The 22,845-nt window shown below is 35.3% G+C and overlaps 1 protein-coding gene across 2 annotated transcripts in view; it reads left to right on the top strand.

Moving 5' to 3' along the window:
- The first annotated feature begins 12,666 nt into the window (after positions 1 to 12,666).
- The window catches only part of PJA2 (praja ring finger 2, E3 ubiquitin protein ligase), a 50,116-nt gene continuing 39,937 nt past the window's right edge, over positions 12,667 to 22,845 (top strand). For both annotated transcript variants that reach the window (XM_008578345.1, XM_008578346.1), the window contains exons 1-3: positions 12,667 to 12,783; positions 14,336 to 14,536; positions 15,951 to 17,004. In XM_008578345.1, coding sequence (XP_008576567.1) covers positions 12,753 to 12,783; positions 14,336 to 14,536; positions 15,951 to 17,004 — 1,286 coding nt within the window. In that variant the 5' untranslated portion in view covers positions 12,667 to 12,752. The remainder of the gene's footprint in view (positions 12,784 to 14,335; positions 14,537 to 15,950; positions 17,005 to 22,845) is intronic.

Genomic DNA, 22,845 nt, shown 5'->3' with positions numbered 1-22,845 from the left:
CATTGACAGATGAATAAATAAAGAAAATGTGATATATATACACAATGAAGTACTACTAAGCCATGAAAAAGAATGAAATCCTGTCATTTGTGGTAACATGGATGCGCCTGTAAGACATTATGTTAAGTGTAATAAGTCAGGCACAGAAAAATAAATAACAGATGTTCTTACTCATGTGGACGATTTAAAAAAGTTGAACTTGTAGAGAGTAGCATTGTGGTTACGAGAGGCTGGGAAGGGAGGAATGAGAGGGAGAGGTCGGTTAATGAACACAAAATTACAGCTACATAGGGAAAATAAGTTCTAGTGCTGTATTAGTCTGTTTCTGTTTCTTATAACAAAATACCTGCAGCTGGGTAATTCATAAGAAAATGTAATTTATTGCTTACAGTTTCAGAGGCTAGGAAGTCCAAAGTCCAGCAAACGCAACTGATGAGGGCCTTCTTTGATGGCTTTAGAGCAATGCAGGGGTCTCACAGGGCAGGCAGTGGTGGAGCAAAGAGAGACTCTTGTGCTGTCCTTTTAAAATCCTCAGAACCACACCCCTGACCACCATTATTAATCCATTCACTGCTACCTGGACCTTTAATCTAATCACCTCTTCAAGGCCCCATCTTTCGGTTACCCTAATAGGATTTCCGACCTTTAACAGTTACAGTGGGAATTTAGCTTCTAATATATGAACTTTGGGGGACACAATTCAGTCAATCCACAGTAAGTGGTATACAGTAGTGTTAGGCATCTATAGTTAATAATTATTTCTTGCACGATCTCAAGTAGAGGAGCTGAAATGTTCTTATCACAAAGAAGTGATAAAGTTTTGTGATGATGAATATGGTAATTACCCTGACTTGTTCTCACAAATTGTAGACATGTATTAAAATATAATTCTGAACCCCATAAATATTTACAATCAATGTGTGTCAATAAAAAATAAAATTCTTTTTTAAAAAAGACAATTTGTAATTTCTCAAGAGTTCTTTTCATCCTTAATGAAAGTTGAATTTTGTTGAATGCTCTTTCTAAATCCATGAGGTGATTGCTAATTCCTCTTCTTCCCAATCGTCCATCCCCCACCCAGAGATAAGATGTTTTTATGTGCTTTAAATTGGGAGGGTTTGTTTTTTTTTCTTAATTGTCTCCCATACTTTTGAAAACAGAAATTGTGAAGATGAATTTTCATGAGATCTTGTTCTATGCATATGTTCTTCATTTTCTAATATTTACCTCTGTTATTAGAAGGATAACAATATGTCCTAGCTTGCGCAGGATAATTCCACTTCCTGCCTTTTTTTCTTGTGTAACTATTAATTGTGTCTCCTTGCCTTCTCAAAAGCAACTTTAGACAACCTAGTTTTCAGTGCTGCATAAAGGCCTGATGTTAACAAAGATACGAAAATATTTTTCTGCCAGTTCCAAAAAAAGCAAAAGTATGTGAAGGAAAATTTGGAAAACACACACAAAACATGGAAGGCATAAAAATTACTCCTAGACCCTAACTGAAATACAACTCTAACCCTTGGATATGTTTTCTTCAAGTGAGGATTTAAAAGTTATTTTTGAACTATGCATACAGAAATGTGTATAAACCATAATTATGCAATTTCAGTCAATTATCACAGAGTGAAGTCAATATAAATACCAACCAAGTCAAGATACAGGGCAAAAGTTATTTTTGAACTATGCATACAGAAATGTGTATAAACCATAATTATGCAATTTCAGTAAATTATCACAGAGTGAAGTCAATATAAATACCAACCAAGTCAAGATACAGGGTATCATCAGCACATCTTTTTGCTATCTTTCAACATTTTGTCCTCTTCTCCAGAACGGGTGATTACTCACTTCCAATTTTTATCACTGTATTAGTCTGTCTTGTGTTGCTATAACAGAACACCTGAGACTGGGTAATTTATAAAGAAGAGAGGTTTATTTGGCTTACAGTTCTGGGCCAGCTGCATCTGGTGCAGGCCTCAGGCTGCTTCTATTCATGGCAGAAAGTGGCGGGCAGCCGGCAGTGGGTACAATCAGATCACATGGAGAGAGGAAGCAAGAGAGAAAGAGAGGAGGTGCCAGGGTCTTTTAAACAACCAGCTCTCACGGGAACTAATAGAACTCACTCATTACTCCCCCCACCTAGAGAGAGCACTAATCCATTCATGAGGGATCCGCCCCCGTGACTAAAACTTTCACACTGGGGATCAGATTTCTATTTGTTCTGGGAGGACAATGCATCCAAACTCCATCAGTCACCATAGATTAATTTTGCCTGTGTTTGAATTTTATAAAAATGTAACATACAGTATGAAATTTTATGTATTTGGCCTTTTTGATTCCATTCATTTTTGTAAGTGAGATCCATGCATGTTTATAAGATTTATTACTGTTGTGGGTAGCTCTGGTTCCTCTTTATTGTATAGTGTTCAATAAATAAATAAACTAAATAAATAAAACTAAATAAACTAAATAAATATAGTCTATATGTTTATCCGTACTACTGCTGATGAAGATTTGGGTTGTTTAAAGGTTGGGGTTATTATGAGCAGTCCTCTGAACATTCTTGTGTGTCTTTTTATGTATTTCTAGGAGGGGTTGCTTGGCCATAGTATATGCATATGTTTAGTTTTAGTAGGTATTTCCAAAAAGTTTTCCAGAATGGGTACAGATATTTATACTCACAGCAGTAATGTAATAGAGATCCAGTTGCTTAACATCCACACCAGTATGTGAAATGGTTAATCTTCTAATTTTGTTCTCTGGTGTGTAATGGTAATTTATTATTGTATTATTATTTTAGTTTATATTTTCAGCCAATTTATAAAAGTAACACTTTTTTTTTGTCTTTTTCGTGACTGGTAAGGGGATCGCAACCCTTGGCTTGGTGTCGCCCGCACCGTGCGCAGCTAGTGAGCGCACTGGCCATTCCTATATAGGATCCGAACCCGTGGCGGAAGTGCCGCTGCGCTCCCAGTGCTGCTCTCTCCCGAGTGCGCCATGGGGCTGGCCCTAAAAGTAACACTTTTTAATATATTTCTTAGCCATTTGGGTATCCTTTTCTGGGGTGTGCTTCTTCAGGTTATCACATTTCTTTTGGGTAATATTTTTTTATTTTTATTTTTAGGAGTTCTTCATATAGTCTGGATATGAGCTCTTTATTACTTAAATGTAATGCAAATTTCATCTCTCATTTTGTGACTTTCCTTTTCAGTCTCTGAATGGTATCTTTTTATGAATACAAGTTTTTAATCCTATTATGTTATAGTTTATTGGCCCTTTTCTTTTTTAGGCAATTTTCCTTTTTGTGCCCTAGTTAAAAAAAATATTTTCCTTCTCCAGCATCATAAAGATTTCCTCTCTTCTGAAAGGATTTGTTGCTTTACCTTTTACATTTACATGTGCAGTCCTTTTGAAGTTAACTTCTGCATTTTGTGCAACATAGGCTAAATTTGGTTTCTGCATCAGTATCTAATTAACTTCGTGTATTTAGTGAAAAACATATCCTGTTTCTAGAACTGTGTAGTATAGCATTGTCATAAGTTAAGTGTACATAGTGTGTATCTGTTTCTGGACTCCATTTTTTTTTTTTTTTCCTTTTTGTCTTTTTCCGTGTCCGGCAACGGATCGCAACCCTCAGTGTCTCCCCCGCACCGGACCGGGACCGGCAACGGGATCGCAACCCTCAGTGTCGCTCCCGCACCTCGCTCAGCCAGTGAGCGGGAACCGGTCTGTATGTGGGATCCAAACCCTCGGCGGGAGCGCCGCCGCACTTCCCAAGCGGCGCACTATAGCAGTGTGCCACCGGGCCGGCCCTGGACTCCATTTTTATGCTGTTCATATGGTACTAATTTTTTACATGTGGTTGTTCAAAATTAACATTAATTTGGGTTTAAACACTTCAGAGTTTCATCATCACACAAAGTTTTGCTGGGCAACACTTTACTATTCTATTGGTCTATTTGTCTGGTCATTCCCTAATGATCCTCTATATAAATTATCATAGGTTGTTCAGGGTTGCTTTCTGGAAGAGTTAAGTCTTTCTACCTTGTTCTTTTTAAAGATTACTTCAGTGGTTTTAGCCATTTGCAGTCTCATTTAAATTTTAGCATCACTTCATCAATTTTCACACACAGAAAAATGCATGCTGGGATTTTATTAGTATTACATATAATCTATAGATTATTTTAGGTGAGCTGATGTTCAGATAATTGGCTTCCAAGCCAGTGAGCATGGCATTTTTCTTCATTTCATTATTTATTTCTTTTAGTTTCTCTCATTAATGTTGTACGTCTTTCATTAGGTTTATTTCTAGAAACTTGATATTTTTGGTTGCTATTGTAAATTATATCCTATTTAGATAAAACTTATTTTGAAATTTATAATTTTGTATATAATTTTAATATATATCTTAATTATATAAAATTTATAATAAATTTAGTTTTCTAGCCATGTGTGGAATATGGTAATACACTTTTTATGTTGCTTTTTTTAAATCTGTCAACCTACTAAAACTTATTTATCATTATAAAAGTTTATCCATAGGTAGTCTGTTCCAGTTTTGCTGTACACAGTCATGTTGTCTGTGAATTATGAGTTTTTTTCCTCCCCTTCCTAATCTTATTTGTTGTACTGACAAGCAAACTGGGTTGGTAGGTGTTTGAATACATGAGTTCAGCTCAGATGACGTAAAATTCTTAACTGAAACTGTGGAAGCCAGAAAACAGTGAATTATGTCTTTACAGCACCAGAATAGAAAAACAAAAAGGAAAGAAAAAGAAAAAAAAACAACGACAACAACAACAGAAACTGCCAATCTAGAATTCTATTTCCATTGAAAATACCCTTCAAAAATAAAGGCAGTTTTGGATAAACAGAAGCAGAGAGGGAAGTTGTCACCAGTAGACTTATATTACAACAAATATTAAAGGATATTTAGGCTGAAGGAACATCAGACAAATGGAGGCATAGAAATTGAACAAGAAATAGACATCTTCAGAAAGGTATATCAAAGATTATTGGGTGTTTGAAGCAGTCATGATAATGTTCAGTGGAGCTTATAGTATATGTAGAGTGAGCTACATGAAAATGACAAAAGGCATGAGGGAGTAGATGGAGTTAAACTGTTATGAAGTTCTTGGATTGTTTGGAGCATGGTAAAAGAACTAATTTGAATAGACAGGAGTGTAGATCATACTTTCAAGTAAGGACAAGCTGAAATGGACTTGCCCTAACATAGATCAAAACCAAACTTCTGTGGTATCAAGGCAATCTACCTGCATTATAATTGCCTGCCAGAAGAAAACTTGCATAGAGGGAGGTAAATTATCGAGTATTTCTGGGAAATAACATACAGCATATACAGTAAGGATGCATTTTCTCACTTTTAGGGAAATCATTTAAAGAATGATACTAAAGAGTATATCAAAAAAGCTAGTAGATGAAATAAAATGGAATGATATAAAAAAGATATGATTAATACCAAAGAAATCAAGAAAGGAGGAATAGTAGAATAAAGATGAGACAAATGAAACTTTTAGCAAGGTGGCAGGCTTAAGCAAAACTTACTGGTAATTGCATTTTAAGTGCAAATTGATTAAACACTCCAGTGAAATGACAAAGATTATCAGACTATATATAAATAAGCAAGACCCATCTATGTTCTGTTTATAAGAAAAGCACTTTAAATGTAAAGGCTCAGATAAGATGAAAATAAAAAGATGGGGTAAATATTCTTGACAATACCAAAAGAAAGCTGAGGTGGCTATATTAACACCAGAAAAAATACATGTAAGGAAAGAAATATGATGAAAAATAAGGAGGGAAATAACAAAATAAGTGAATCGACTCATCGAGAAGACGTAATCTAAGTATATGTTCAGCTAGTAACACAGGGAAAGAGACATACATTCATAGCTAGAAATTTAAAACATACATTCGAAATAACTGATAAAACAATTAGATTAAAATACTAGGAAGGGAATAGAAAATTTGAATGACATTATTAATCAACTTGACCCAATTGATATTTATAGAACATTATATCTAACAACTTGAGAATGTACATTATTTTCAAGTGTGTATGGGACCTTTGTCAAAATATTCCGGGCCATAAAGAAGTGTCACTAATTTTCAAAGGACTGAAATTAATATGGTGCATGTTTTCTGACCACTATAGAATTAAGCTAAAACTTTATTTAGATCAATTAGATTTACGTTCTAAAAGTAAGTGTTCCAGTCCAGTAGCTGTTTAATGATTATCTACTAGGTGATAGGTGGGATGTATGTGCAGGGCAGCACTTCTTACATTGCCAGCAAGCAAAAGAGTAATGTAATTCATTTTGATATTGCCAACTTCAATGTCACTTTTCATGTTGATAATAGATTTTTAATGAGATGGTGTTAGAAAACGTTTGTTCTAGTAATAGGTGGAATAAGAAAATCCAGTATATAAGCACATGTAATTTACATCTTGTATTTGTTATCTAATGCAGGATAACAAGGTAACTTTTTATTCTGCAATAGACTTAGCAGCCCAGACACTAATTATCTCACAGTTTCTGTGGGGCAGAAATTCAGGAGCAGCCTATCTGGATGGTTTGGGCTCAGGGTCTCTCATGAAGTTGCAGTCAAAATGTAGGCTGGGACTGGAGTCATCTGAAGGCTTGACTGGAGCTGAAGGATCTGCTTCGTAGGTGGCTCATTCGTGTAACTATTGCCAGAAGACCTGTTTCTTATGGCTTTTGGCAGGAACTGTCAGTATTTCACTATGTATTGACCTTTCCATGGAACTACTTGAGTGATCTCATGATGTGGCAGCTGGTTTCTCCCAGAGAGAGTGAGCATAGAGAGGAAGAAGGAGGAAGCCATAATACATTTTATACCGTAATCTTGCATATCACACACCGTCACATCTATCACAGTCTTCATTAGAAGGGAGTCATAAGTGAGGGCTTTAATATTGAGAGCAGTTTATTAACTTGCCTAAAGTATCAGAGATGGAATTTGAACCTAGGTATGCCCAAACACATAGCCCTCTCTTTCCGTTGTATTATTACATTTCCATTAGAGAAAGGAGCACAAAATTGTCTCATTCATTCATTCATTCAGCAGCTGTTTTAATACATACTATGTTAGATACAGTGCATTCAAATAAAAAATAAAACAAGGCCCTTGTTCTTTAAATTCACCAGTTTATTACAGGGGTTTACATCCTATGTCTATGCTTTTTCTTGTATTCTTTTAAAGATTGTCTCTATTGCTTGTCTAGAACTGCTGGCATAATATCCTAGTTAAAATAATAAAGTGATGATTTCTGGGTTAATAATTGGAAGCTCTAAAGTTAATGCTTTCCTGATTCATTCCTTTAACTTTTAAACAACAACATGTTTTATATAGTGTGTGTGTGTGTGTGTGTGTGTGTGTGTGTGTGTGGCTGGCCGATATGGGGATCTGAACCGGTGACCTTGGGGTTATAAGGCTGCACTTTAACCATCAGAGCTAACCTATATATATATATATATATATACACACACACACACACACACACATATATTTTTTTTACAATTTGTCAGTATGTACAAACCCCAAAGCATTTGAAATGAATAATTGTCACAAGTAGAGAGGAACTATATGCCGTTCGTTAGGTGAATAGTACAAGGAACAAGTGACTAATTCAGTGAAGGAAACATCTGTTTAGAGAAAACTCAGAGACTGAATGTTTCCAATTTACTGTACATACAAATTTGGAACTGATGAATTAATCATTCTAATCTTGACACACAACTATGGTCTTTATTCCCTATTCATCCCCTTTCCTCCCTGTTCTGCTTTTTTATGCTTCAGAGATAGGAAGGAGATAATATTGTCATAGACACTTGAATATAGTGACCTTAGATGAAATAGAGATAATTAGTATCTAAAGAGAGCCATCTATGTTTTATTCATAAAACAAGAACCACTATTGAAAATAATAATAATCAGAGAACAAGAAAATATAAAAAATTTAAAAGATTATTACAGATAATTATGGAAGGCCAGAAGTAAAAGTGAATGAAATCTCTCAGTCCATAGAGTGAAAATATGAAAGAAAAGTTTAGAGACAGGATTAATGCATGTGGGCCAAATAAAGAGAAATATGAACAGGGAGGGGGGCATATTTGGGAGACTGACAGGAGTCTTTAAATTAAAACAGCCCATCCATTGCTGTGTAGGATAAATTTTTAAATGGCCTGCCCCTAAATAAGTCCTTGTGAAATTGCAGAATGCCACTTATTAAGACAAGATTCTAAACATTCCAGAGAGAAATATTTGGTTTTTCTACAAAAGGAGAAATAAATTAGTAGGACACTTTCTTAACAGTAACAAAGGATACTATAAAACAGTGCCTTTCAGAGTTTAGAAAAAAATGGTTTTGTCTTGAACCGTACCAAAGTGTGAGAGAAAGATAAAAATATTTTCAGACATATGAGAACTCAAAGTGCACATGCTATGTATATTTCCTGAAACAATTATTTGAGGATCTTCTAGTAAAGAAAAAAAAATGAGATAGATGGTCTTTAGTGTCCCCAGTGTCACTGTCTCCCACAATCAACCAATTCACAACTATTAAAAAGCAAAGACTGCCAAGCTGGGGCTACTCAGGGGGGAAGAGGAGGAGAGACCTACAAAGTTCATGAAGGTGGGAGAAGCTGCGATGAGAGAAAGAAGGGACTGCTCTGACCATTTTGATCCCCAGCCATTTCAAAGCTGGCCCTAGTGAGCAGATGGAGCAAAAGCTGGCAAAAACCGCAGCTGTGCACTTTGTGTAAAGTTGTTTGGAGACTGCAGGGCTTTGGTGTCCCCCAGGCCAGCAAAACCACAGACATGGACCCACATACGAGTGAGGGGCAACAGACAACTGAAAAAAGGAGCCACTCAAAGGCCGGTAAGTCATTGCAAGGGACCAGCGCATGGCCCACCCCATGAGATGTGTTTGGAGTTTGCAGGGTGAGGGAAATGGTTCCAATGGGGGAACATTGGGGCACGGCATGGACAGCTGATCTGCCCTTCAGTCAGCACAGGCCCACTCAGTGGAAACTGATCAGAAATGTAGAACTGTAGGGGGTGCAGTTTGCTGAAAACACTCAGGCCCAGACCAGAGTTTCCATACAACCCAGTTGTACAGGACCTCACAAGACCTGAAAGTGCTTACAAGGCCAACAATTAAAACTTGAGCTGCACAAAAAGTCTTCCCCAGAGAATCAGCAACAGAGCAGCAATTTAGCTCAACTACGGGGCTCAAGTGCTGGTCCCAACAGGAAGTTTCTCCATTTTAGAAGTCAAGGGCAACAAATTAGTTCCAGTGCAGAATTTAAGTGGTGGGGCATTTAGCTCAACTACGGGGCTCAAGTGCTGGTCCCAACAGGAAGTTTCTCCATTTTAGAAGTAAGTCAAGGGCAACAAATTAGTTCCAGTGCAGAATTTAAGTGGTGGGGGTAACCGATATTCCAACACAGAAGTGAAGGAAAACTCAAAACACCCACAGATCAGAGACAGAGTTCTGATATTAACCAGTAAAGGTCTAACACCACCAAAGAACACCTACAAAACCTAGAAGAGCCAGAAGCCCCCTGGGCTCTTGAGCCAGGATGAGGGGGGTCCAAGAGCCTCAGCCACACTTCCCTGACATCCACATCCAGCCTGGCGATGACTGCGCTGCCACCAGAAGCCTCCTGGGTCCCCAAGCCGGGTGGGGGTGGGGGGTACCGAGGGCTTCAGCCATGCACCCCTGCCCTCCTCAGTCAGGCCAGTGAAGGAGCCGGCCATGGACCAGTCCCTCCCTCCTCCCCTCTCCTCCTCTCACTGCTCTGCAACAATACCTTACAATGTAAAACAATAATAACAATGAACAGTTTTAGAAAAAAAAATTAAGAAAGCAAGATATTCAAATCACACATCTTAGCTCAGTAGTACAATCAAAAGATACCACAAAAATAGCTGGATAACAGGCCTTGAAAATAAGTAGACTAAATTTAGATCAGGATGTTGGAGAGCTCCAAAAACAGTATCTTTAAGAAGAGAGTAGAATCTAATTAAAGAGAAGTTTAAGAAACAGGGTGATTTTCATGATTTCTGTACTCTTTCCAATTCCTTTCCTCTGTCTCAACAACATTTCAGTCAGGCTTTTGCACCCACCATTCTACCAAAGGTGCCCTTTTCAAGATCGCCGGTATCCTCCATGTTGCTAAGTCTAGTGGTCAGCTATAGTGCCTCATTGTACTTTATCTTTTGGCACAGTGGATCAGTTCTTCTTCCTGAAATACTTCGCTCACGAGGCATCTACATTCCAGGATTTTTCTATTCTGTTACTGGCCTCTCTCTGTTAGTTTTTCTGGTACTTCTTCCCTGGCCTCTTAATGTTGGATTGTCTCAGGGCTCAGACTTTGAATTTCTTTACTTCTTCATGTACACTTGGAGGTCTCATCCAAGTTCATGTCTTTTTGAGTATTTTCTATACACTGACAAATCCTAAATTACACTAACAGCTCAGAATTCTCCAGTTAACTTCATACTTCTATTTAATATTTGCTCTTGAATGTCTCATAGGTATCTCAAACTTAATACATCTGTAACTGAATTCAAGACATGTTCCTCAAATCTGTCTCTACAAATTTTCCTACATCAATTAATGGCAACTCCATTTTTCAGTTGCCCAGCCTATAAAACTTGGAGTCAACCTCAACTCCTTACCGTTTTTTCATATCCTATATCAGTAAATTTTGTTGGCTCTGTTTTCACAATATATCCAGAATCTGGCCATTTCTCACTACCTTTATTTTTATGCTAGTCTAAACCATTGTGATCTCTTGCCAATATTATTTTGATAGCTTTGTAACTGGGCTACCTGCCTTTGACCTTGTTCCCTTTCAGGCTATTCAATGAAGTACCGAGAATATTCCTTTTAAAACAGATGTCAAATAATGTCTCTGCTCTGCTCTGCTCAGCACTGTTCAGCAGCTTTCCATCTCACTCAGAATAAAACCCACATTTTTCACATTTGTCTATAAAGGCCAATGTGATCTGTTCCGCTTTACTCCCCCCACCCTTTCCCTTTTTAATTTTCTAACTTCATCTATTACTGTCTTGCTCGTTTCATTGCAGACTTCTTGCTATTACTCAATCACTTCTGGAAGTTCTCACTTCAGGATCTTCTGTTTATTGTGCTTGGAGTACTCTTTCCCTGGATGTATACATGTTTCTTTCTCTCACTTCAGGTGTTTGCTCAAATGATCCCTTCTCGGTGAGGCCTGCTCTAACCACCCTATTTTGTATATACCCTCAACAGCTCTTTATTCCCTGCTTTATTTTGTTCCATAGTATGTATTACCTAAAATAGTATTTATTTATTTATTAGTTATTTGTTTTGTTTAGTGTCTACGCTTCATACTGTAATTTTAGGAGGGCAGGAATATTTACCCATTTTTTATATTATTGTGTTTCCAACTCTGAAAATAATGCTTGGAACATGGTAGAATAAGGCCTTATTCCACAGAAAAGACTTTGGGTAAAATACTCATTATATGAATTTAAATCCATGATCGTCTTTTACAATTGCCACGTACTGTACTGTTACCTCCAGTGATTCAAGTTATTTCAGATTATTTTTCTTATAAAAACAATGTTAATTAGAGCCTGTGTTTTTGCCAGTATGTTAAGACTTTTTTTTTTTTTTTGGATATTCCTTTTCTCTTTAACAGTCTGACTTGATTCAGATATATAGAGGATCACAACCTGTTCCTGAATTTACAGTTTATATGGGTGAAGGTGTGTGTATACTCATATGTATGTTAATATGTAGCTCTTCACTATGAGAAAGATAACAAATACAGTTAAACTCATTTGCAGAGCTCTCATCTTCAAATAAATTTGCATTAATGATAGGTAATTAACAGTAACTCAAGCATTTAGGTAAATTAGGTGTTTAAATAAAAAACCAAGTCCTTAGCAAACTTTCAAAAAAAAAAAAAAAACAAAAAACAGGTTGCAACTTCTCAAATAATAATTAATTAATTAATTAATTTCAAAACAGAAGGTCTTTTTGTATTTGTTACATGGTAAATTGTAGTTTTTCCTGATAGACTAGGTTCTTATTTGGAAATAATTATCTGATCAATTGACTATTGTAAAGAATAATATTTCATTATTTATACACATTAATTATTGTCATAAGCCATTCTACATTTTTTAACATGAAGTGTGTATTCTTAAGGTTAACTACTTTTAACAATTCCAAGGCTAAAGGAACTATATAGTGCTTAACAGAGAAGAAAAGCTAGCACAGTGTAGTAAGCTCCTGAATAGTTTGGTCACATACCCCAGTCAGCACTTCTCCCAATATATTTGCTTATTTACTTGTAAATTATACTTCTGTTGTTGTCATTGGTATTCTTAAGGAATCCTAAGGATGGTATATACTTAAGACAAGGTTTATCAAGAGCAGATGTAAATCTGTATTTCAAATAGCCATTTTGACAGTTGTGAAGTTTTTTAATTGACTTGTCCAGTCAGATTTTATTTTTCTGAGTTATAAGACTAATAAAGAGCTTCACTAGAAGGAGAAATACCAGTTTTGTTATTTTTGTTTTGTGCTTTTATTATTAGTATTTTGTTCAATTGTTTCTTTTTAGGAATCTTCTGCAGCTTATCCATTGTGTGAGTAAAAACTAAATCACATCCATAATTCTACTGAACTGGGCATACTGAAGCTGCCACATATGTCACAGTACACTGAAAAAGAGCCAGCAGGTAAGGAAGGTGCTGATTCTTCTATATTGAGGACTTCTTGTTTTTCCCTCTGGGTATGTTGAGTGCCATATGTGACATGTGATCATCTGACAAAAGGTCTTAACTAAAAGCTGGTTTCCGTTCATGTACTGAATATTTGTGAAGCTTAATTTCTACTTTTTGATATGAAAATAAGTATGAATAGAAATTCTGATATTTTCTTTTCATACCCTCTTGGTTTCTTGTGCTTTCCACTTTGGAGACTAACTTTGGAGGAGTTGTTAAGGGCATTGGTTCTGGAATCATACTATTGGACAAGTTACTTAAACACCTAATTTTAACTCTAATATTTTGATTTTTAAAATGGAATACAGTATCCACCTTATAAGGTGATTGAGAGGATTAAATAAGAATGTAACACTTGATACTGCATGTTATAAGTACAGTCATGGGCTACATAATGAAGTTTTGGTCAACAGTAGACCACATATACAATGGTAGTCAGAGCAAGAGGCTATACCATATATATAGTCTAGGTGTGTAGTGGGCCATACCATTTAGGTTTGTATAAGTATACTCTGATCTTACAGTGACAAAATTACTTAACAATGCATTTCTCAGAACATATCCCCATTGTTAAGCAAAGCTTGGTTGTATATGTTTGTTTCTCTTTTGTGCTTGGAAGAGATTATATTATTCTAATGTAGTAAAACAAAAATATGTAACTTGCATTTATGCACTATACCATATACTGTGAGAAAGTATTTTGTTTAGTTCCTGCTTAATATACATAATATGTAATTGACCAAGCAAACTTATACTTAATTTATATATAAAATAAGGTTCTATTTACCTAGTAAAAGATGCTACTGTTTACTACTGTATATCCCTCAGTCATCAAAATTTAATATTCATGTTGTTTAAATGTTGGTAGCTTTTCTTATCATAATATATACTATTCATTGGTAGTTTTCAAAAGGTGTGTGTGGTAGTATGTGTTTGACTTGGCCCATGACTGTTTTCTTTTGGGGAATTTTATCTGACTCTAGGCTTTGGGACATATTTTATTGTGGTCTAGTTGATTCTTTAGATACAGATACCATTTAAAGAACTTATCTGTTACATTTGACAGGAACATATTCACTCTTAAAGTAGTTGAAACCATCATATCGTGTGCTAGTAATTGAACACTGATATGTAAGGTACTTAGGTAATTTGGAAGATCTTTCTCCAGTCCATAGAGGGCTTTCACAGTATAGTAATTTGGCATATGAAAAATCTTTTCTGGTAGATTTTATTATAAAAATCTGAAATAACTTAAAGGAACCAAATTTTAAAAGGTTGGTTTTTGGGGGAAAGAGTCCACTGACTCTCATTACATAGTATTTTATGTTTAATTTTCTAGTGTGTGAAGAAGGACCATGTTTTATAGTACTAGTTAGGTGCACTTGATGTTCAGTACCATATGATTTGGTAAATAATAGCATTTATGTACAATTCCCTCCCCCACTGGTAACTAGATTGAGGTCATTACTGTCCCTCTTTTATTTTTTTAACTTTTTTTTTTTTTCAGCAATGGATCAAGAATCCGGCAAGGCTGCTTGGCCCAAACCAGCAGGAGGATATCAGACAATTACAGGCAGGAGATATGGAAGGAGACATGCATATGTCAGTTTTAAACCATGTATGACCAGGCATGAAAGAAGCTTAGGTCGGGCTGGTGATGACTATGAAGTGTTGGAACTAGATGATGTTCCAAAGGAAAATTCCTCTGGTATGTAACATGTAATTATTTAGGGGTTATTAATACTTGTATAGGAATTGATCTTGTAATATTTTTAAATATGAGTGGATTTTATGTGTGTCTATGAGTGCAAATGTAGTGCATTTCCTATCAAGAAATTCAATTTTGAAATTTTCATTAAATTTAATATTAATATATATTTAAACATAGAAGAGAATAAAATACTTCCAGTCATTAAGTATAACTACATTGTCATGGCAGTGATTACACTGTCACGTCCTTCAGCCAGAGGAAATCATCTTTCAGTCAAAAAAACATCTTTTTAATGTGACCTGAGTTTATTTTTCAACTATTCTTTTGATTTTATCTCTAAATAATTTAGCTTGGCTAGTTTATTTTTTTTATCATTTTATTAAATATAAATGTCAAGTAATGCTTAGTTATTAAATTAAAATTTCTTAATTATTTAGTGCTTTAAAAAAGTATTTTGCAGATACCCATGTACTAGGATTGTACATTTTTGGACTGGATGTACCTTCTTCTTGTCCTGAGCAAATCTGATACTTCTAGATTATTTTTACTGTCATTTATGTATAAGAATCTGAATTGCTAGCTAAGGTAATTTTGTTAAAAAAGCTTTTTGCAATATGACAAGGCTGAGCTTGTTATTTTATAACATACATTTTTTTTCCAACAAAACTCAAATGTCTTCCTTTTTATTGTTAAATTAATGGTGATGAAAGATAGTCATGCTTTAAGTAATTTATAGAATAGATGTGATTTTACTTATGTCTCAGGATTCTCATAAACTATGGCAAAGAGAATCTTGACTTTTTTTGTTTTCCAGTCATAGCTATAACACATCTAAAGTTAATTCATTAAAAATGTACTGCAACAATTCATTTTTGAGAAACAAATCTAATATATGTCTAGAGACTGAGCTATAGTATTCTGAATTGACGTCAAAATGCGGTACAGTCTCCCTTCTCTTAGATCTGTAACCTATTGTTAATGTAGCTGTCATAAGTACTTGTGAAGTTTTGTGCATTTTTTACCCACATGTAATCAGAGAAGGTGTGTTTGGAGATTGCTGGAAGGGCATATTGGTTACATTATTATTCCATTTATACTTCCCATTGTCTAGCCTCTCACTAGCCTTTCTATATGTCTTACAGAAAATTTTAGGTATCAAGATTGAGGTGAACAATTTAGGCAAAAGACATGTGAGGGAGAGGATATAGAGAAGCTATGTAACATAGATGAACTCATAGGGTAACCAATCTGCACTCCTGATTAAGTTAGGGAGCATAGAAGTACCGCAAAACAAATTCGTTCATATTTTCAAGGTAATAATTGGTATAATTTCCACTTAAGTGATAATTATTACATAAAATTATATCTAAATTAATCCCTCCAAATGTATTTTCTTTTGTTCCCTGTGAAGGTTCCAGTCCATTGGATCAAGTTCATTTTTCTTTACCCAATGAACCTATATTTGAAAAAAGTGAAACAGAAATTCCTGCTTGTGATACAGCATTGAATCAAACCATTGAGAGCAGTCCTTCCTTTGCTGCAGTACATCATAGTGAGGAAGACAGGGAGACATTAGGAAGCAATATGAATCTTCATAATCACTCTGAGGGAGAGTATACTCCAGGAGCTTGTAATGCTTCAAGTGTCCAAAATGGAATTGCATTGGCTCAGACTGACTCTTTTGATCCAGATGGCAAACATGGAGAGGAGAATGACCGTCTTCAACTTTCTGCAGAAGTTGTAGAAGGTGGTAGATATCAGGAAGCATTAGGCAATACAGTATTTGAGTTGGAAAATGGAGAGGCAGAGGCATACACTGGTCTTTCACCACCAGTTCCCTCTTTTAACTGTGAAATAAGAGATGAGTTTGAAGAGTTAGATTCAGCACCTTTAATGAAAAATGCTACTGATAATACTGAGTGTATCCATCAGAACAACCAGGAATTTCAGAGGTCTTCTTCCGAAGATGAAGTTGTTAGAAAGAAGCAACAAAATAATACTAGCCAGGAAAGACAGACAGAAAATTCAGCAAAAAATGCAGTCTGTGTACTGGAGCATAAATGTAGTGAACAAAGTGCCAGTGGTAGGGACAACAACCGTGGAAGTTCTCCTGAACAGGTAGTGAGGCCAAAAGTTAGAAAACTGATAAGTTCAAGCCAGGTGGACCAAGAAACAGGTTTTAGTAGGCATGATGTTAAACAAAGAAGTGTTCAGAGATGGAGGGAGGCTTTGGAAGTCGAGGAAAGCGGCTCAGATGATCTCTTAATAAAATGTGAAGAATATGATGGAGAACATGACTGTATGTTCTTGGATCTACCTTTTGCAAGAGTTACAGAAAGCGAAACAGAAAATGACCGAATAGCACCAGTAAGTGGAGCCACAGCAGGAAGGCAAGAAGTTGTGGATAACAGCTTCTGGAATGGCTGTGGAGATTATTACCAACTCTATGACAAAGATGAAGATAGGTAAGGTCTCTCATGCAGTACTTTGTCAGATTGTGTAGTGAAGCAAGTGGTGTATTTCTAGTACCATGATGTTTGATGGATCGTCTATCTGATATCATCAGGGAATTAGATAATTTGATGTATCAAATATTCTTATTTCCTGAGTGCTAAAGATACATGCAAACTATGTTTAGAGCTTTTTACAGAAACTTTCTTTGAGGCATTGTAGTAGACTATGGAAATAATAAGTTCAGATAATGATTATTTTCATCATAAAAGGATAGAGATGCTAAATTATTTCAATTTATAGTATTTCAAGTAATGAAACACAAAGTAAGTATTTATTGTATTTTTTAAAAAATCTATGTTAAGCCATTCTGGGCTTAAAAAAGTGTGATTAAGATCACAGAAATTACTGATCGGTAATACTGCATTAACTTTGCCAGTTGTTATTAATATCACTCGTTTGCCTCTTATCTATTCTTCCTGTTGCTCTACCTATGACTGAGTATATTTTTTACTCATTTTTGTTTAGCATTTAATTCTCATTAACGACTCCACGTGGTAGGTATTATTATTTCCCCCATTTTTAGATGAGGAAACTGAGGCACAGCGTTAACTACCTTCCTAAGGTCACAAAGCAACTGAGTGGTAGAGATGGAATTTGAGTGCCTACTCTTTGCTTAACTCCAGAGGCGGTGTTCTTCACCACTCTACTGTGCTGTTTTCAAGAGAACATATAACTTTTCTTATAATAAACATTTCTGTTCCTCTTACAAACATAGATTCCTTTTTTTCCAAACCTTAAGACAACAGAAAGAAGAAAGAAATGGAGAGTTTCTTTGTACAACTGCAGAATTTTCATTACCCCAGAGTCTAGACTTACATAACCTTTTAAGCTAGTTGCAAATCCAACACTGCAATTGCAAGATTTTATTAAGTAGTAGAGATAATTGTTGTTTTTTTAAAAACTAGAAAGTACTATAAAGGAAGACATTTACCATTTTGAGTATGAATTCACTTTGTATATTTTATTTCATGTCATAAATAAACATTTGATTTTCTTTGGATGTATGAATTAAGCTACCGTAGTATAGTATGTGTAACATATTGTAGAAAAAAAACTTGAAATATAATTTCTACTGCTGTCTTGAAATTTGTAAACTTTAAGGGTTAGCAGATAGTTCTGTATTATGTAATGTGTTTTAAGCTAAGGATAAAGTTAATTAAGAATTTTTGCCTAATTTATCTCTATTTTTTCAATTCAACTCCACAGTCTTTTATTCAAAATCCATAAAGTTCTAAAAACAGAAATTGGCCACAAAACCTGACCTGATGTTAACTTCCTTGATAGTAGATCTTGACTAAAATGAGGCTCTTTTTTTTAAATATTATATGTTTTCCTGCAGAAATATGAATACATTTGATTACCGTGTCCTGGCCTGGACCCCACTGAGGGTTGTTAAGCAGTATTTCCAAATCTAAGGGGAAAATACCTGAATTCCAGGACATATTTGGCCCTAAGATTTTTGGATTGGATCGTGGACCTCTATTATTATACCTCTGTGTTACTATTGGGGAAAAAAAAACAAAACTTATAGTCTTTCATAATTTATCGTTTTGAAAGTATAAGGTTGTTACATTTTCTACCCTACTTATATTTTTAAAGAAAATTATTTAGCTGGGTGTGTCTTCACCATTGCAAACACACTAATCAAAAATAAAAACTTCGTACTTTTGCTTGCTTTCTGTTATGGTCAGGTCTAATTTTGTGTAATGAAGTTGATGAAATCTTTAAGTTGTTTGGCCCCCAAGAGAAAGGCTAGTTTTCTTGGCTCCTGGTTTTTAGGTTTCTTTTTTTTTTTTTAGGTCAGTGGTAGAAGTGTTTTCTTTGCCTGGAAGGACTGTGGACTTCTAATGGTTATAGGGTGTGTTCTTAGTACATTTATTTTTAATTTTCTTCTTAAGTAAGAAATATGTCAGTATTCCAAACAATGATAGATATTTTACAAACTGAATATACAGGTAGGAAAACACTTATAGCTAATAGAAACTTTTTCCTTTCAACTTGTTAGTAGTGTATTGACTTGCAGAACATGTAGTTGGGGTATGCCAAAATTACGGAACTAATTTTGAAACATTCTTTAAGACACATTGAAATGCTAGAAACACGAAAGGGTTTTTTTGTTTTGTTTTTTTGAAGAATCACAGAATAAGTTCTGGAGGGTAATGGTTCTCCCTAGGACTATACTTAATATTTGCGTCTGTAAGCCTTAAGATATGTTTTAGGACCTTACTTCAATAGTTTGTACAATTGTAATGAATAATTCCATTTCTGTGCTACTGTTTTCTGTTCTATGCTAAGTCCCTTCAAAGTACTATAGCTGCCAGAATGCCTTTTAATATGGTGCCAGCTAAAGGTATAATTTAATAGCCATACACTCCTATTTAGTTTAATTTTGTCACTTGTTCACCTACCTGATGTTTTGTGGTTGTTCTACTCAGTTATGATATTAGCAGATTGGAGAAATGGGGAAATGCTGACTCTAGTCTTCTAAGTTTTTTGAGAAGGAAAGTACAAAGAGCTTCTGCTTAAATTGAGTCTGTGAGGTTTTTTTTTTAGTTGTTTTTTTCTTTGTAAAACTTAAAAGTGACATGCTTGAAAAGTTTTTTTGTTATGTTTATACTCTTATTAAGAACATAACTAAAATTCACCAGGACATTTTTAGATATAGGAACTTTGGCTATTATTTTTTAATGGATTATATGTTCTTTATAAGTGGAAAAATATTTTAATGAATGCATGATCTCCTTCCCTAAAAAATGCTAAATGATGACTTAATCACATCTAAAACATTGCACTGTATGGAATAAGGATTGCAGCTGGTAGCATTGCTCTGAGCTGTTTGACAGGAACTGAACTCCACCATATTAAATTAGAACTGTAAGGAGAATTTTAATAGGCAGCATATAATTACCAGACTTGGAATTAGACCAAAGAGCTAAGGTTAGTACCCTGCTCTTTTGGAATATACCCTGAGAACTTTAGTAACTGTTTGAGGACAAGATCTTGAGTTTAAAAAAACCTTTCAGCAATACTAGCATAGTTTATCCTTGGGTCTAACTGCCATCTACTCATCATTTCTTATAGTACTTGAGGTTTCTTTCAGAGTTTTTCTGTCCGTAGGACTTAACTTTACTTAAAAGATAAAACATCTTACTTAAGGTAAAACATCAGGATAATATTTCTTGTTGATTTTGTTGGGAGAATAAAATGAATATTAACCATTTAGTTCATTTCAGTTTGATATATTGAAAAAGCGTTTATTGAAATCCTAAGTGCCAGACTTTGTTCCATGTGCTCTGTAAATGCAAATAATACTGCAAATAATAATGTTTCCTGTTGCCACAATGTTCACCAGCTTTTAAGGGACAGAATATACAGATTTATTATTGTGAGGCTGAATTAAAGCTTCTTTCCTGTTCTATGTCAGTTAGCTGAGAACCATGAAGAAAGAGCTCCCCCAACATCTTGGTACTACCCCAAGAAATAAAACATCTATGAGCAGCCAAAACAAAGATCTGAAAGCACACGCTCTAACTTAGCAGACTTTTATATTGTCTTCAAGTTCGTAGAAGTTTAGAAGAAGTAAATTAGGGATAAATGAATTTGTTTCTCAGGAATGCTATGGAGTTCGAGTGATTACAGTATCCTGATATTAAGGAAAAAGACTAGAAAGTGGTAAAAGACAGGTACAATTTAAAAGGCACAGCCATCTGGGCCTTATGAACTAAATTAAACAGCCTTTACTGTATTACATCACAGTTCAAATGTCACAGAATGCTTAGACTATGTCAGATAACAAAATTATCTAAAGTTTTACTTTCCCTAGACTCCTATGTAGTTGATGTTCTTATAGATGTGATATATGCCAGAAAAGACAAACCGACCAGTTCCTTGGGGAGTTAGGGAATATGAGATTGCTTTTGGTTGGTTTTGCTTCTATATCTTATTTCTACCTAGGATTTTAACGTAAATTATTTTATTTGTTTATAAATCACATATAATTTCATTCCATGTGTGAATAAAATTTTTTTGGCTCACAATTGAATGTGTAAAGAGTAAGTTAAACACTTGAGTAAGTTATAGTTGCCTACTTTTGAATATAACGCTAAATGCTAAAAGGAACAAATACCAATGAAGAACTATATGAAGGTCAAAGTAGTACTTAATTTAGTTTTTACTTTGAGAACTTTAAAATGCTTAATTCAGCTGCTTTCAAAATCAATAACAAACAGGTCCTTACTATTCCACATTTTGTGTCCTATTTGCTTACTCTCCTGGAAAAGTTCTATCACTCTTAGTAGATATCTTTTGTTTCTCGCTTTCCTGGAAATAATGAAATAACTAAATGTGAACTTTCTTGTTTTCCTTCTCCCATATTAGAATATGCTATCATTTATTCCTGTTTTTAATTTCTTCAATGAAGAGAGGTAGCTCTTCTCATTCTGTGCCTATAGTCATTTCTGATGCCTTTCTTTAAAAAATCTGTTATACTAGGTTGCTTCCCTCTACCTCTCACCCTTGAATTGTTCTGAACCCTGCTGAAAACCTTCACTTGATCTTGCTCCCTCCATTAGCACTTTGCTTGTGTTTTTTCTTCTACTCTATTCTGTCACTACCCACTCTTCTTAATACCTTAAATTCCAATTCCTAGTATTATTTCTATATCCTGTAATGTCAGCAGTGTCCTCCTAATTTCCACATTCATTTATCTTTTCTTGGTACCCATTTTCCTTGACTTCTCTGTTGTTACTCAGTCTGTCTGCTCACCCTTTTTTTCTCCACATTTAGTCTTCCATTGACCTATGTTGGTTTATTCTTTGCTACCTATTCTCTGGACCCCAGGGGTCTGCAAACTGTTTTTTAAAGATGGCCACATAGTAAATATTTTCGTCTTTGTGGGCCAAAACACAAAATCGAGAATATTATGTAGGAACTTACATAATCATTTAAAGTATGAACACTTAAAAGTGCAAAAAACGGGCCGGCCCGATGGCGCACTGCTATAGTGCGCCGCTTGGGAAGCGCGGTGGTGCTCCCACCGAGGGTTCGGATCCCACATGCGGACCGGCCGCTCACTGGCTGAGCGAGGGGCGGGAGCAATGCCGAGGGTTGCGATCCCGTGGCCGGTCCCGGTCCGGTACGGGTGTGACACTGAGGGTTGCGATCCGTTGCCGGTCACGAAAAAAGACAAAAAGGAAAAAAAAAAAGTGCAAAAAACTATTCTTATTTTCCAGGTCATTAAAAAATGGGCAGGTGATCTGATTTGGCCAATGGGCCAGGGTATAATTAGCTGACCTATGGTGTAAAGAAAGACTAAAATTGATTGGGTGACCGGGAGGCTGATACTGTAGTGTACAGATAGGAAATCCAATTGAAATATCTAAGAAGACAGATTATATTATGAAAGGAATAACTAATGCCTTTATTAAGTGTTCACCATTTTCCAAAAGTTGTACAAAGCATTTGATCTTCAGTATTCATTTAAACATCAGTGTAGACCTGGAAAGAAGGTATTAATAGCCTCATTTTACAAATGAGAAAAGGTGAGCTTAGAGAAATTGATTGCCTAAGCTTGTACCACTAGTAAGTAACTGAGCCAGGATCCTAATCCAAATCTGTCTCACTTCCAAGCTTGCTCTTACCAATGTGGTATTCCACCACTAGGGATAAGAAAAAGGTAGTAGTGGATGGAACTTTCACCTGATATTAAATATAGTACTTTGTTTCTTCAGTAAAAAAAATTGCCCATGGTAGGTTTTTTATTTTGTTTTTTAAATATTAGAAAATCTTTTTTC

Source organism: Galeopterus variegatus, unplaced genomic scaffold (genome assembly GCF_000696425.1).
Source record: "Galeopterus variegatus unplaced genomic scaffold, G_variegatus-3.0.2 Scaffold1668, whole genome shotgun sequence".
NCBI lineage: Eukaryota > Metazoa > Chordata > Mammalia > Dermoptera > Cynocephalidae > Galeopterus > Galeopterus variegatus.
Note: the sequence above shows the minus strand (reverse complement) of the source record. Positions and strands in the feature narration are given on the sequence as shown.